Here is a 16,943-nt window from a genome sequence, read left to right on the forward strand (position 1 = left end):
GCGCTTCACTGTGGGTAGTCTGACAGGCCTGGATGAGCCGGAGGTGAAGCAGAAAGGTGACGCCCCGGGCTCCTTATAGCACTTTGTTTTCCGAGATGCGGTTTTGTGTTTTCTGAGTTGATCCTTAGATCACCTCTGTGATGTGTAGGAAACAAGGAATGTTGTACCCATTTAACAGATACAGAATCTGACCTGCACAAGAGCTCATATCTTAGTGCTTTTTGTGGAGAACTGTTAGTTGCCTCTTTTCACTCCACTTTTCCTTAAAATGATTTGACTCTCCTGGAAAGTTGGCCGGAATGAGTAATTTCTCTTCTAGAACTTGACCTTTAATGTCTCTTAGAAAACTACACTAAGAGATTGCATTTCGTCCCTTTAAAATAGAAAAGAAAAACACTTAGCTTTTAAGCAGCCCGGAGTTCCTGGTACTGATGGTCTTTTATCTGGGACCCATTCATGAGAAGGCTGGCGTTTATTCGAGAGGCCCATTTCCTATCAGAAAACTTAGGAGCAGCTCAGCAGACACTTTCCCAAGGGCCCCCTGCACAAGTCAGGAGCGTCACCAAGAATGCAATTCTCCGGATTTCTACTCCTGTCTGCTTCCCAATGGAGTCTTTTTTCTTTCTGCCTTTTGGCCATAATAAGTGAAGTTTCCAGAAACCAAGACAAAACCCCCAGAATTGGCACATGCAGTCACCCAGTCTGCTTTCTTGGTTTTGTGGTCACTGGGAGGTCTGCGGTCAGGAAGATGCCGCAATTCTTACTATTTAACTGGAGAAAGGATTTCCCATTTTAGAAAGTATAACTGTACCATCTCCCTGTGTGTTTACAGGCAGATCAGCCAGGAACGCTATATAACGATGAAAACAAACACGAGTGTCTCCTCCTTAAAGATGGAATCTGCCGGCAGAGTCTGCCCTTGTAGCAAAGCACCAGGAGAAATGAAGACAGAATCCTCATTAAAAGTAGAAAGCCACATCCAAGGCTGTTCTTCCTGAGAGTAAAATTCTAAAGACGATCTGTCTTTTGCATCAGAAAATAAGCTAGAAAGAACCCAGCAGGTCTGGTGATGTGACATGAGGGAAACATCAAGGGCTAGATCTTTGCTGGAAGGGGATTGAGTACATGGCAGAGTTATCCCGGCCTCTTCCTTTCCTAGAGTCAAGTGGCTAAAGAGATGAGAGGGGACCAGTGAAGATTTTCTATATTCTTAAACTCATTTTGTTTTCTTGGGTCCACAGGCTTTTGGTTTCAACCCTCTGGAAGATTATTATGTCTCCAAGTCTGCAGTGGTGTTTGGGGGCTTTTATCTCTTCTTTTTCACAGAGAAGGTCTTGAAGATGCTTCTTAGGCAGAAAAATGAGGTGAGGCCTGATCGTTGGTAAAAGAAGTGCCTCTAGGGAGAGCATCCATCTCAGAAATGTGTCCGGTAGTGGTGTTACCTCAGTGCCAATCCAGTGAACTTACCTGGATCCTCCCGCCGTGGATTCAAACCCACAAACTATTTCCTGAGTAGCTATCTCACTTCACCTCAGGAGGGTATTAGCAGTGGGTGAGGGCGAATCATCAGCCATTGCGAGGAGCAGCTCTAAACGCTCTTTGCTGTGCCTCCTGGCAGGAATGAGTGTTGGCCCTGAGGTCACTCCTCTGAGATCCGTCCCTTGGCAGCACCACATGCCCTTCGATTCAGCTTTCTCCAACACCTTGCCCTAGGTTTCTGTCCTATCACCTGCTTGTGTTTTCTTGGATGGTGGGAGTGAGGTCTTCCCGGTGCTTGGAGCTCCTGCTGGGTGGGTGGTTTTGGTGAGCGTTGCACTGACCCGACCCCTCCCTGTGGTCCCTCCAGCATCATCACGGACACAGTCATTATGCTTCTGAGACGCTCCCTTCCCAGAAGGACCAGGAGGAGGGGGTGACGGAGAAGCTGCAGAACGGGGATCTGGACCACATGATTCCTCAGCGCTGCAGTGGCGAGCTGGACGGGAAGGCCCCTGTGATGGACGAGAAGGTCATCGTGGGCTCCCTCTCTGTCCAGGTCAGTGGGCCATCCACTGCTGGGCAGGCAGGGGCCCTTAAGCGGTAATGGCCTTGATGACTCGGGCTTACCTTGAAGGTCCGTCGTCCACCCTTTGACAGGGGGGCTTTCTTGCAGGACCTGCAGGCTTCCCAGAGCGCCTGCTACTGGCTGAAAGGTGTCCGCTACTCTGACATCGGCACACTGGCCTGGATGATCACCCTGAGTGACGGCCTCCATAATTTCATCGATGGCCTGGCTATTGGTGCCTCCTTCACCGTGTCTGTCTTCCAAGGCATCAGCACCTCGGTGGCCATCCTCTGCGAGGAGTTCCCACACGAACTAGGTAAGTGTGCTGACACCCCGCCCCCCAGCCCCTTCCGCTTGTGCCGACTCCTCCCCCCACTTCAGAACACACATTATAATTAATTAACACATTGTCTATGCTATGTGAAATCCAACCACTAATTCTCAACAGCTGAATTAATAATTGAAAATTGATCATTGGACGGGACTTCCCTGGCTTTCTAATGGTTAAGACTCCACGCTTCCACTGCAGGGGGCATGGGTTCGACCCCTGGTCAGGGAGCTAAGATCCCGCATCCTGCGCAGCGTGGCCAAAAAAAGGAAGAAAGAAAGAAAGAAAGAAAATTGATCATTGGAAATGATGGCATTTTTTACTGGGATGGTTGTTTCCCCAAAGTCCCATAACCTGTGGCTGTTTCCTCACCTCTACACTGGGCTTAATACTGGTACCTTCCTCATTGATTTATTGTAAGAAACAAAAGGAAAAAGCAGTGAAAAGGACTTACTGCGTGCCATACGCTATGCTAAGTGCTCAATATAGGTTATCTCTTACATCCTATTAATCTTCCAAAGGCTGAGATGTATGTTAGAAGTCTGGTGGGTAGAAGAAATAGATGAACCAGGGGTTGGAAGGTCCTTGGTTTTATCAGAGGGAGAGTGTAAAAAGCCTAGACTTTTTGGAGGCTCAGACACTCAAGGTCATGTCCTGGCTTTGCCACTTATCGGCTTGTGACTTTGGGCAAATTACTTTAACTTCTCTCAGTCTCAATTTTGTTTTCGAAAAATACCATTCATTGCAGTTTTGAGGAAGGAAGCTCCTTCTGTTTCACCATCAATCAAAAGAGAAATGAGGCCATTGCTAGATGGTTTTCTCTTTTGAAAATCTTGTGCATTGTGTTCAGCCTCTAGGCTGGATGTACACTCCCAGCCTCGCAGATGGAGACAGCCCCTCGGCGTGGTGGTCAAGGGGGCCCTAGTCTTGTCACCGTGATCTCCAGTCTAGGGCCATCTTGATTTTCACCCACACTCCATCCAGCGTTTAAGCATGTCCTCATCAAGTTGTGTGTCCCACGACCTAGTATGAATCTTCTGTCCACACCCTCCCCTCTTGTTGTCCCCACCATAGGAGACTTTGTCATCCTGCTCAATGCCGGCATGAGTATCCAACAGGCTCTCTTCTTCAACTTCCTCTCTGCCTGCTGCTGTTACGTGGGCCTGGCCTTCGGCATCTTAGCTGGCAGCCACTTCTCTGCCAACTGGATCTTTGCCCTGGCTGGAGGAATGTTCTTGTATATTTCTCTGGCTGATATGGTAAGTCTTCCATAGTTTTAATGCCTTGTAGGCAAAACTGGATTGGGTTATGAAATTCATTGGATTGGGAGGACAGCTAAGGGGCATTAGTTAGTTTTTTTGTTTTTGTTTTTTTTAAAATAAATTTATTTATTTATTTATTTTTGGCTGCATTGGGTCTTTGTTGCTGTGCGCGGGCTTTCTCTAGTCGTGGCAAGCGGGGGCTACTCTTTGTTGCGGTGCGCGGGCTTCTCGTTGCAGTGGCGTCTCTTGTTGTGGAGCACGGGCTCTAGGCACGTGGGCCCTAGAGCGTGTGGGCTCATTAGTTGTGGCTTGTGGGCTCTAGAGCTCAGGCTCAGTAGTTGTGGCACACGGGCTTAGTTGCTCCACGGCATGTGGATCTTCCTGGACCAGGGATTGAACCTGTGTCCGCTGCATTGGCAGGCAGATTCTTAACCGCTGAGCCACCAATAATAACTTTATTGAGGAATCAAGTCACATGCCACACGATTTGTAAATAACAGTGTACTGTTCAATGCCTTTTAAGGGAACATTAGATTTTAAAGGATGAAAGGCCTATGTTCCTTTAGCATATGTCGTTAAAGAAAATGATGTATCTCAACTCCAGGGTCCTTACTTTAAGAATTACAGAATAGAGACTTATAGATGAAGAATGGGGGGGAGGGAGGGAAGGAAGGAGAGGAACTTACCCATAATTATTCTCCCCCAAAACAACAACACTTGGGTTTGTTTCTTTTTCATCTCAGTGCATTGTGTTTGTTTTTAAATAACTAATCACATGGAGTACACAATTTTATACCCTGGTTTCTTTTTTTTTTTTTTTTTTTTTTTACTTAATGCATCCTAGACATTTTTCATGTGGCATACTCTTTAAAAGCATCCTTTTCTCATTAGCAGTAGTATTTGGTGAGAGGATTTACCTTCTCCAGAACAAGAATTGCTGGTTCAGAAGGGATGCGTGGTTTGAGGTTTTAATATATATCGCCAAATTGCTTTCTAAAAAGCTTACCCTTCTTTAATTTACATCATTAGCAGTGTCTGAAAGTGTACATTGTACCCGCTAACATTTGGTATAACCATGTAAGTAGTTTTGCGTTTGCTAGTTTAATACCTGATTTGTTGCATCTTTTCTAACTAACAAGGTTGGTTTCCTTCCTTGTTGGCATGACATGTTCTTTGGCAGGTTTGCATGAATTATTTTCCATATCCTCGGAAAGCAGTTTTTTGTTTTTGTTTTTTTAAAATATTTATTTATTTACTTGGTCATGCTGGGTCTTAGTTGCAGCAGGCGGGCTCCTTAGTTGTGACATGTGGGATCTAGTTTCCTGAGCAGGGAACGAACCTGGCCCCCCTGCATTGGGAGCGCGGAGTCTTAACCACTGCACCAGCAGAGCAGTCCTGGAAAGTAGTTGTTTTTTGTTTTTTGTTTTTTTTTATAACATCTTTATTGGAGTATAATTGCTTTACAATGGTGTGTTAGTTTCTGCTTTATAAGGGAAAGTAGTATTTTTGATGAGATGATGAGAGCACTGACCACCATGGTCCGTCCTCAGCCCATGGAAACATCTTAGATTCTCTCCTCCGGTGGGTGGCCCTCCCTGGGGTTAGGGTATTTTTGTCACCTGCCTTGCTGGCCAGCAGCAAGAGGCCTTGAGTCATGGCAATGCTTAGTTCCATTCCATGCTGGCCCCTTACATGGTTGCTGAGTTTCCCAAACAAGTGACAACATTCTGATAGCAAAAAGACCTTTTGAAGTGTTTTTAAAGATCACAGTAATTTTTATCAAAGTGGTTATTTTTAGTCCGCATCTAAACACATCCAGGGTTACATGCATGTATAGTACTTTGTTTCACTTCCATAGCTGTAAAGTAGTGGTAACCACCTTGGAGAAAGGCTCTAACGTTTAAGTTCTAGAAGTTATTGCTGTTGATTTTCTTTGTAAACCAATCGTATATTATATATCTTTATTATAATCATATATTTATACTAATGATTGTGGTAGCCTTATAATATAAAAATATAATAATAGTAAATGTTGTAATAATTGTTAGGTAATATATATATGACTGAATTGTCCTGCACTTAAAGGTTAAGAAAGGAACTGCAGCTCTCTCGTGTTTTTTTCTTCTTCCTCAGTTCCCTGAGATGAACGAGGTCTGCCAAGAGGATGAAAGGAAGGGCAGTGTCTTGATCCCCTTTGCCATCCAGAACCTGGGCCTCTTGACTGGTTTCAGCATCATGCTGGTCCTCACTATGTATTCGGGACAGATCCAGATCGGGTAGGGCCTTGCCAGGAGCCGGCGGGATTGGCAGTCTGGCCCTTGGCTGCCGATCCCTGGCCCGAGGACTCCTCATCCAGGAAGCACCTCGGAAGAGGCAGTTCTATTAAAAACTGTGACATGGAGACTGTATTCCTGCATTCAAATGTTAGCTGTTTTTAAAATGCTGTATCCTAGGAATAAGCTGCCCTGGTAACCAGCCTCTAGGTAGTGCCTCTCTCCCTTTCCTCTTCTTTCTCGGAGTGATTCTGGAACTGAATGCAGCTTAAAAGACAAGACTAACTTTTTTCTCTGGTTACCCTGGCCTCTTTCTCTTCCAACCAGCACTGAGACATTTTGAATCCTTTGCCCGACAATGCAAAAAAGATAGCCAGGGCTCACAACTTGGTTAGAAATATCAGGAGGTGAATCTATAGTTTGGGGCCCATAAATCTAAATGTGTTTCCTCGGCCTCAAGGTGACCCATTTTTAAGCGAATCCGCCTATTTTTACAGAAAAGGTATAGAAGATAGGAATCCCTCTTATTTTTTCAAAATCTGTTCAGTTGCCTATTCTTTCAAAGAGAACTGAAAGCTGGAAACAGATGAGTAGGGCAGGAGGGAGAGGCAAGGATCACCCTGAGATGGGGGTGTGTGTCTTGTCAGGATGGTTACCTGTTCCCACTGGGATGCTTGGCACCGGTTCTGCACCTGGTGTTTCGTGGCCGTCCAGGTGAGCCAGCAGGTAGGTTCTGTTGCCTGAACCTCCCCTCCTTTTGGATGAACACTGGCAGACTGGAGGGCAGAGAAGAGAGACCTGTGAGAAATCCGCTGGCTTTGCTGTGATTTCTAGCCCCCTTTCCCCACCCCCATCTCCTGGGAGACTCCCTGGAAGCACATTCTAAGCACATTGACGATGCCCATGTCAGAGGGCAGACTGCACAGATTTACCTCCCTGGTCAACAGTTGTGCTGACGGGTGGCAAGCTGACTTACAGAACTGGAGTGCAGCTTGTGGTCTTCTTGACAAGGGTAATCAGAAATGGAATCAGTGCAGGCAACATTTAGGGTTTACTAATTCCATAAGTAACAGTGATAGAACTCTGAGATGGAAGGTCCAGAGCTTGGATGGGGGCATCCCTGGGGTTTGCAGAATAGAGGACCCATGGGTTCTGCTGCACCGTCTGGGGTTCCCCCTTACTCCCTCACCCCAAACAAGCAAGGGCGAATCCTGTATTGAATTGAATAGGAATTGTTCTAACTCTCTTCAGAAAAACGGATTGATAGACTTGTGTGTGAGACCGTAGGCCAGCCGCCGGCCCTGTGGAGCTCTCTCCTCAGAGCTCTGGCTTGGAGGGGAGCTAATCTCCAGGTTCACTAGGTGAATTGCTTTATTATTATCATATTGATAATGTGAGATTCTTTAGCCACTCTGGGGAGCCGACCTCTCCAGAAGCCTTCCTCAGTGGTGCCCACAGTCGCAGCCCAGGGGCTGTGTTCACAAACTGACTTGTGCATGTGGCTGACGAGTCCTGGTCCGTCGCCACCACCCGTTAGTTTTTCCGTTCTGACAGGAAAACTTTCCACTCTATGGTAGTTAAAAGCAGCATCTACTCTGGCTTTTTTCCCCGCCCCCCCGCCCTCCCCCCCCCCCCCCCCCCCCCCCCCCGCCCCTTGGGAAACATCCGTCAAACCAGGACTATTCTTGAAAAGAACATGAGCGGGAAAACCGCTGGTGATGCTTTATAAGTTTTTCTCATCTTGCCTATTGACTTTGATAGATTTGAGAATGGGCAGAAGAAGAAGGAAAACTCAGTTCTCACAATTCTAGATGAACTATCAGGACAGACTCCTGGTACGATTATGGTCCAGTTTTTACCAAAGAACCAATTCCTTGAATGTTGGAATCTAACTTTTTATATTGTCATTGTTACTGTTTTAAAACGATTCTTTGTCTTTTCTGTTTGATTTCCCTCAAACTGCTTGCAGGAGCTAGCAGGAAATAACACTCAAACCTTAGGACTTCAGGAGATTTTGCTTCCCTTAATTCACATGGATGTATTAAATTTATAATTTTAGCATTCCCTATAGATCTGTCATTCCTTATAAATACTGTTATTCTTGGAGTAGAATCCTAAGTAAGAGTTAGTGGGTTTCTAGTTTTAGGAGAAGAGCTCAAAAATGTAACCTTGAGCAAATTAAAAAATAAAATACGAAGTAGCAGGGTGCCTTCCCTTCTCTTGCACACCTATATTAAGAACTAACTTTCCTTTCACAGACAGCTGCCTCAAAGGGAAATTCTCTTCAAACTAATTGGTCCAGAGGCCAGTCCTACTTTGAGCTTAGGGGTGGAGACACTGAAATCGTGCAACTGATTATGTGTTGCCATTGGCAACAGGTTTTCCTCAATTGAAAATGTGGCCATTTCTTTTTGAAGTGTTGGATTTGCTGTTTTAAGCATTTGTACATATTAGAAGTCTGAGGAGTAGCGAGTTCTGAGGGCCTTTTTCACCTCTGGCATTAGCATCTTCACCCTCCCTTTCCCTGCGTGGACCGGCTCCCATTAAGGATAACAAGGAAAGTATGTGTCACGTGCAGGAGCAGTGACCCAGGAGCAGGGGTTCTGCTGCTTCTCACCCTCACCCTGGCTTGCAGGTTGCCTTCTGTCCTTGCCCCAAAGGTTTTTTGTGTCTAGTGTCAACTTAGGTCTTTCCTTCATTGGTCCTTCACCCTGGGTTTTAAAAAGAAGGCTTCTCTGTTCGGGTATCCTAAGACCTGTTTTTAGTAAGTCCTCTTCCACATGGTAATGTGGAGATGGTAATACGTTGGAAATCTGCGTAAAAAACGAAAAGTTGTCTGATTTTTGCAAAAGAGAGAGGTTAGATTTTTATTACTCATATTTCCTTTTACAGTTCTGCAATTCCATCACAGTATTTTTTTAAATAACTCAGGTGTTATGAGGATAAATTAGAAAAAAAATAACTTAAGTTATGTGGACTGTAGATGTTTTTATTTGTAAGATTCTATAAATAAAGCTATATTCTGTAACTGTTGAATTGCAAGTGTCATCTTTGGCAATAACGTGGGTGTAATGAAGACTGTTGAACACAAGATGGGGATGGTGTCTTGCTAACTTATAAAGCTTCATTTTACTGGTCCAGCTTACCTTTGGAGAGGGGTTTTAGAAGGAACCTCAGATAGCATAACATACTCACTTTAAATGATTAACTTATCTTTTAATGGAGCCCATGACTTCATCAGTGATGGAAGAACTGTGGTGTTTCCTAAGTAGAGCTTTCTGTCACACTGTTTTCACTTGTATAAATCCATGATTTGAAACTTGGAGAGTACACTTGGTTCATTTAAACCACAGCTCCTGTATGTCTTATAGGGAAACGTTCTGTCCTGAGACTTAAAATTCTAAACCTGTTCTTATTTCAATTTATTCAAAGGGCCAGGGATCTGTTGTTTATCTTCGACAACAAAAACGAGCAGTGGGGTAAAAGAATTGATGCCATCTTATTAATACATACACTAGAGATTCCCAAATGCCTGTTGCTCAGTCCTCCCATTTTTTTAAAACTCAAGAATAATATATTAAGTGGCTCCTGCTGGTATTTTATTTTTTTTAAAGATTTTTATTTATTTATTTTTTAATTAATTAATTAATTTATTAGTTATATTTGGTTGCATTGGGTCTTCGTTGCTGCGCGCGGGCTTTCTCTAGTTGTGGTGAGCGGGGGCTACTCTTCGTTGAGGTGTGCAGCCTTCTCATTGCGGTGACTTCTCTTGTTGCGGAGCACGGGCTCTAGGCCGTGCGGGCTTCAGTAGTTGCAGCACGTGGGCTCAGCAGTTGCGGCGCACGGGCTTAGTTGCTCCATGGCATGTGGGATCTTCCCGGACCAGGGCTCGAACCCGTGTCCCCTGCATTGGCAGGCGGGTTCTTAACCACTGTGACCACCAGGGAAGCCCCTCCTGTTGGTATTTTAAATTTCATTAAGTAGCTACTATATTGGACTAACGTCTGCTACAGCTGTTCAAAATGATAGTCGCTCTGTCCTTCGGCTTGTGCCACCTCTGGAGAGCCTGCCCAGGCTGGAATTAGTGCCTCCCTGTTCACACCTCAGTTACTGGACTTGCACTGTAATCTCTCTTGTTCTTTATAAACCGAGTTCCTTCTGGGTAGAGGCAATATACCTGGTTTCTTTCTGTGATACCAGCACCTGCCACACAGAAAGAATGAATGAAAAGACGAAATGAAATGCCTGCAAGTTCTGTGTTGATGGAAGGGCTCCTTTTCCACTGGCAGCAGTTCCTGTTGTGTTTTCCTGTGTTTGGTGTTGGTTTTGCTAATGCCTTGTTTCCTGGTCCTTCTTTATTTAGAAACAGAAATTTGAGAGGTGAATTTGTGGCCAGTATAGAATAGAGCTAAGCAGAGTAAGCAGGTCACTAAGAAGATTAAAACTTTGATCTCAGCCATCTCTTTGTAATACTGCTAACCAGCTAAGCCATTCAGGACATTTTTGGTGGAAGGTGAATGCCCTTCTCCTATCAAGTTGTTTCTGCACACTCTTCTTTACCATTCGGTGATGCTGAGATCTGATTTGAGCAAAATCCATTTCGAGAAATAATGAAGACACCAAACATGGACACAGGATTTTTGATTCGTGGGAAAACAAAATGCTCATCTATTTTAAAGATTTCTGTACTCTTAATGATCCAGTGCGATACACGTGGACTTCTCAAGAATGATAGGTTTGAATCCCAGCAGAAGTGAATCCTTTTCATCCTTCTGGAATAAACTGAATTATATTCCATTTAAATATTAAAAAAAAATGGTGGTTGGAAAAGATCCATAGGTCCTTATCATCTCACAGCTAAGTATGTTTAGATCTGTCAGCCAAAAAAGTATTTTCAACATCACAATTCTTGCCAGATGTTTCTTCAAGGTTTATTTTAAATGAAGGAAGGGAGTTAACAGACTACCCTTCCCGTATGACAGCAATCTTAGATCCTAGCAGTGGATGGGATCCCGAAACAGTGGCATCAGTTACACTTAAGGAATAACCTAAAAGCGTTCTAATTCTGGCAATCAGAAGCCAAGAAGTAGTTCTTTCTTCCATTAGGCTCTGGATTTTTTTTTTTTTTTTCTCCATCTGTGGTTTGCTTCTCTATTGAGGTTGCCTAAGAATTAACTTAGGCAATAATCCACAGGTTGTTATAAATATACGTATGTAATAGAAAACCATCAGGAAATTCCTAGCAGAGGCCCCTGGAAAGAAATTTTTTGATGAGGTAATTCTAAATGTGAAATGTGCTCTTAAAGTACACGTCATCCTACATTTGCCTTTTTGTGTGAACTCATTTCATTAAAGAGATGGGGTATTGCTGTCTTTGTGTGAAGGGTGGCAAACAGACCATCAGAGGGCCTTGTGCCTTGGAGTACGAGGCTGTTCCGCCCCAGGCTGGGGGAGTGGGGAGCAGATTGAGGGGACGGGGGAGGTGTGTAAAAAGGGTAGGGGGAAGCTTTGCAGACATCATTGAGACCACAGTCTAGGCCCACCCAGTTAAAAGCAAGAAACGAGTAAATAAAGAGCAACCCTGGGGTTGGGAGATGGGGAAGAGGAAGGCACCAGGGCACCCATGCCCACAACCCACGTTCAGGGCTGCCAGATTCTGGCCAGAGCCTCTTGTCCAGTCACCCCTAGGTACATCCCTGCGTGAGCTAGGCCGGGCCTCCATGCCACTACTGGTGTAGCATAGGCCTCATCTGCTTTAATTATTAAGAAAAGGGTACATTGGCCGAAAGTAAAGAATGTCCATGTTAAAAGTAAAGATTAGATGTCTCCCTTCCTGGGACGCCAATGCTGATACTCCTTCAATGATAAGACTCCTTTCCCAGATGCCAAGGTCATACTGACTCGCTGTGTAGTGCTGATCTTTTTTTTAACCTTGAAGGAATGTATCCTTGACTTGTTTAATGTTCTTTGTTCTGACAACATATAAAACTGCTGAAAACCATGCTTCTCTGGAACAGTTCCTCAGTTATCTGAGATGCTGTCTTGAAGCTGCAGTCCTCAGTTTGGTTCAAAAAAACTCTTCTATTCCTATTATAGATTGTTAATTGATTATTTTCGTTGACACCAGCATAGGCCGCCACCACGACGGGGGCATCGGAGGTCAGTGCCAGGCTCCGTGGGTGCTGCGATGGTTCTGCAGACTTGATACGAGGACAGGAAGGACCCAGAGCCGTGCAACGCCTGGGTGCCGCGCTGCCCTGGTCAGCCACAAGGGTGCTGCTGCTGGAATCCACAGCTACTCCCGTGGGGGCGTTGAACCGCCCGTTGCCCTCCTGTGGGAGCCAAACCTGAAGAGGAACTCTGCCAGCCCCGTCCACCTTCATGGAATGGTTATGGAAATCTATCGCTACAATCTCATTCTTGTTCACAAGATGGGGCCCTGCAAAGTGTTGGTCAGTGGCCTCATGGCCCCCAAAATGGCCAACCAGCTTGCCACTGGGCCAGAAGGTAAAGATGCAGCAACTTGTCAAACACAATGATATGTCCATTCACTTCTATGGCTACTCCCTTGGAGCCTATGAGGCAACCAGCTCCAATCTTGGTCTTGAACTTGCCCTCAGAAGAAAAGATGCTGACCCAATGGTTGTCATAGTCTGCCTTGAAAATGTCTCCATCGGTGTCCACTGCCACACCTATGGGCACTGCAGCTGCCCAGGGGAGGCCCTCGAACCCCATAGTGGAACTTCAACTGGTCCTCATTGGAGAAATCCTGGATACCATGGTTATCGCTGCCTGCACTAGATGTGGACACACCCTGTAAGTGGATGGATTTATGCTTCTCCCTTCCAGGCTGTCCTTCCTTTTGCTGCCCTTGCTGTGCATGAAGCTGGGCCTCTGCAGGCGGTGGGGATTGGGTACTGGGCTTCACATTGTCCAGGGAAGGTGGCAGGTCCCAAGACGCCAGGCAGACATGCTGCTAGGCTAACATTTTTATATGCACCAAAATCTAAGAATGACACCCAGGCCGGTTAAAAGGAAATTCCTTCCAAAACATGATGTTAACCTCGTGGGTTTTAAGGAAAAGAAAACAACTAATTCAATAAAGGACACATGTTTTTTCTTCCTTAAAATAAAGGATTAGGTCTTTAATTATAGATGCTCATAAGGAAGGAAAAAAGTCTCTTTGATCTACTGTATCCTCCCAGAATAGGAGATTCTTTCAAGTGACATGTTCCCTTTAAGTTCTTGAGGTTAATGAAGCAAGCTCTTTTGAAGCTGGTGTCTGGTTGTATCCTACAGGCATACCCTCCCCTTTTTTTTTTGATTGGAGTATAGTCGATTTACAATGTTGTGTTAGCTTCTGCTGTACAGCAAAGTGAATCAGTTGTACATACATCCATTCTTTTTTAGATTCTTTTCCCATATAGGTCATTACACAGGCATGGCCCTTGAGACGAAGTATCTTTGCTGCCAAATTCACATGGTTTAAATGTTTTGTGGTAATTCTCCAAATAATGTAGATCCCCCCCCATCCCATTTCTCTTGAAAACTGCATGAGCAGGAGAAAGAGATTAAATTTAGATTTTTCTTTTCTGGGAAAACTAACTTTAAAAAAAATTAGATTAAATTGATTTTTCAGGATAGATGGTTCAGTTGTGTATGCTAATTAAAAGGGTAGGTAAAATCTAAACATTAGAGAGCTCAACATTATTTTCATTTGGTTTTAAGGTGTGCTAAATTTATTCCTGCAAAGCTATTTCCCCAATTATGCTCTACTTAGCTTAATAGAAAACTCTTTAGCATTCCTTTGTTCATACATTAAATTTTTGCTTGAAAACTGCCTTGATCCAGCTGATGATAAAATTATTTTCATTGAAAATTTTAATGCAGCCTTTTTTTTTTTTTTTTTTTTAACCTTGGTACATCCTTTACATTCTATTTTTTTATTTTTATTTTTGGCTGTGTTGGGTTTTCGTTTCTGTGCGAGGGCTTACTCTAGTTGCGGCGAGCCGGGGCCCCTCTTCATCGCGGTGCGCGGGCCTCTCACTATCGCGGCCTCTCTTGTTGCGGAGCACAGGCTCCAGGCACGCAGGCTCAGTAGTTGTGGCTCACGGGCCCAGTTGCTCCGTGGCATGTGGGATCTTCCCAGACCAGGGATCGAACCCATGTCCCCTGCATTGGCAGGCAGATTCTCAACCACTGCGCCACCAGGGAAGCCCTAATGCAGCCTTATAAGCTAGTTTAAATAAGAAAGCCCTTAGAAAAGTGTTTAACTTTGATGTTTTTGAAGCAAATGAAGACAAGCAAGAATGGACTATGTCTTGGTCTTCAGCCAAAAGGGCACAGGATTTTGAGTCCAAAAGAATGGATTTGTGTCAATTCTATCGCCGACTGGCTGTGTGAACTCTGATATGTTTAACCTCTTCACACCTCAATGTCTATCTACGAGGTAGAAATGATCGTTTCTATACTATCTACCTGCATAAACATAATGAAAAGTAAATGTATAAGAAAGCGCTTTATAAATTAAAACTCTATACCAGTGGTCATTAACATTTTATTGTCTGGATTCCTTTGAGAAACTGAAAAATATATGCTTTCCTACACATTTCTCACACATACCCCAAAGCACTTAAAAATATACTCAAAACCTTTATTTCATTTATAGTTTGGACCTGGATGGGGAGGGAATGATTTGAAACCCTGTGGTACAGCAAATGCAAGAGCTCTGGGACAGAAATGAGCTTGGTCTGTTTGAGGTTATTTGTATAAATTGCAGTATATACAGTATAAACAAGGCCACTATGTCTGAATTGTAGTGGATGTAAGGAAAGAGGTTTGAGCTGAGTTCAAAGAAGTAGACAGAAGTCTACTAAGAAGTAGATCACTTTCAGGAAAAAAGGAGACACTTGAGGGTTTTAAGCAGAGGAATGATAAAAATCAGACTTAAGTTGAGAAAGATCTGTTGTATGGAAAAATGGACCGTAGGGGGAGTAGGTTTACAGGATATGGTGTGTGAGGGATTGAGCGTCCCTCTCTGCCTGGCCCCCAACTCTAAATTTGTGGCCCAAGCAACTTGATGAATGCCTGTGATGTTTACCTACAGCAACGAAGGAATGCTGTGGAATGCTGGAGCCCAGGTCTGAGAGAGCTATTAAATTCTGTTCTCCTAGACTGTACTGTATTATGTAGCCAGCAATGACTGCCACCATTTTCTCTCCTACTTCTTAAGGATTTAAACAAAAGTAATAGGGGGTGATGGCAGCTTTGGGGCTCCCCAATCCTTGTCACAGTTATAGTATTGGGTTCTCCCAGGAAGACCAAGGGATAACACACTGTTAAGAGCTTTGCATATTACCCCCCAAATGGCCTGAATATCAACCTGTAAATATATATTTACCAGTCAGCAAAACTTTCATTCGCATTTTTTACTTACAAGAGTCTAAAGGGGGGAATTCCCTGGCGGCCAAGTGGTTAGGACTCCACACTTTCACTGCTTAGGGCCCAGGTTCAATCTCTGGTCAGGGAACTGAGATCCCATGAGCCACACGGCAAAGCCAAAACAAAACAAAAAAAGTCTAAAGAGATTATAAATTTGATATCAGGCTATGATTGGTAGAATGTTGCTTTAGGCCATGTTTTTCCAATTGCAAAAAAAATGTTTTTTTAACATGGAGTCGCTAATTTTTTTTAGACCTCAACTGTGGTGGGAGGAGTCCATTCTGAGGTAACTTAATCAAAATTAAATGGACTCATAGGAAGATATGAGTAAAATATAGTATACAATGTCCATACAATATGTATTACTAATAAAAACATTTCTGTAGTGCTTTTTCATATAAAATTAGAGATTATACACTATAAAATACCTTTTGCTATTTTATTGCAGTTTTTAAAATATTCTGCAGTTCTCTGCATTTAACACAGAAGTTTAATATTTAATGGCTTCATACACGTAGAAACTGAAGCCAGATTACTTTTGTACAACAGTGGAAACTAGGATTCCCTGTGCTTTTGTTAAATTAAAAGCATTCGTAATTATTTCTCAGAAGAGTTAGTCATTAATTAAGGTTTATGAAGTGCTTAGGGAGTGTCATAAGGAAATATACCAAGTCTCACAAGCCCTGTAACATGGAAACCTAGATTTGAAGAAATTAGTAGAATTGCCAATTTAGCATGAATCTTGATAGTTTTAAGTAGTCAATTCTGACCAATGCAGAAAGTAAAAGGAAAGAGAATCAAATTCATCAATTAAATGAAAATGCAACTGACCCAGGCCAGGTGGATACCTGTACAAGCTGAGTGAAATAGAACCCTCCAGTTGTTGCCAGGAGCTGTTGATGTGATGACTAAAAACATTACCACCACCACCAGTGCATTTAAGCCTTATTCATTTAAAAATATTGTTTGGGAAGGGAGCTTAATGAGAGTTTTCTTCTTTTTATGTTTTCATTGAGTGGTTCTAGATGTTTTGTTTTGATCAGAGAAGGCTCTCAGAAAGTTCCCCAAATGAATATTTAATGCTACTGGAAATAGGCGTGGACAACAGGCCTGTGAAAGAAAAGAGCATTTAAATATTTTTTTCTCCTAGTTATAAAGTAATACTTTCTCACCATAGAAAATCTGTAAAATACAGAAAATTGTTTTTTTGTAAGTGACTTTTAATCATACCGCCAAGAGATGGCTACTGTTAACAGTCTTTTCCTCATCAGCTAATGCTCCATGGTGGTAAGAACTGTGTTGATTTTAGTTCATCACTGTAACGCTACTACCTAGCACAGTGCCTGGAACAGTTGGCACCTAATTAATATTTATCCAATGAGTGAACATATTAATAGTTCCTTCTAGCATTTTTATGCATACATTAGCTTGTCTGTTAATAACATGGGGTCCATACTGTACTTTTTCACTTTTCGTTATCTCCTGAGGCTTTTCTCATGATAGCCAATATCTTTCCATCTAAAGTATGATTTTGCATAAAGCATAATGTTGCATCCAATTTCATACTTCATTTAAACATTTTCCTATGCAAATGA

The 16,943-nt window shown here is 43.3% G+C and overlaps 1 protein-coding gene across 1 annotated transcript in view; it reads left to right on the forward strand.

Moving 5' to 3' along the window:
- Positions 1-7,977, forward strand: part of SLC39A14 (solute carrier family 39 member 14) — a 45,153-nt gene extending 37,176 nt beyond the window's left edge. The window contains exons 5-9 of the mRNA XM_068552066.1: positions 1,242-1,364; positions 1,847-2,035; positions 2,153-2,360; positions 3,447-3,631; positions 5,768-7,977. Of these exons, the coding sequence (XP_068408167.1) occupies positions 1,242-1,364; positions 1,847-2,035; positions 2,153-2,360; positions 3,447-3,631; positions 5,768-5,914 (852 nt within the window). The 3' untranslated portion in view covers positions 5,915-7,977. The remainder of the gene's footprint in view (positions 1-1,241; positions 1,365-1,846; positions 2,036-2,152; positions 2,361-3,446; positions 3,632-5,767) is intronic.
- The last annotated feature ends 8,966 nt before the right edge of the window (positions 7,978-16,943 follow it).

This window comes from Eschrichtius robustus, chromosome 10 (genome assembly GCF_028021215.1).
Source record: "Eschrichtius robustus isolate mEscRob2 chromosome 10, mEscRob2.pri, whole genome shotgun sequence".
Lineage (NCBI taxonomy): Eukaryota > Metazoa > Chordata > Mammalia > Artiodactyla > Eschrichtiidae > Eschrichtius > Eschrichtius robustus.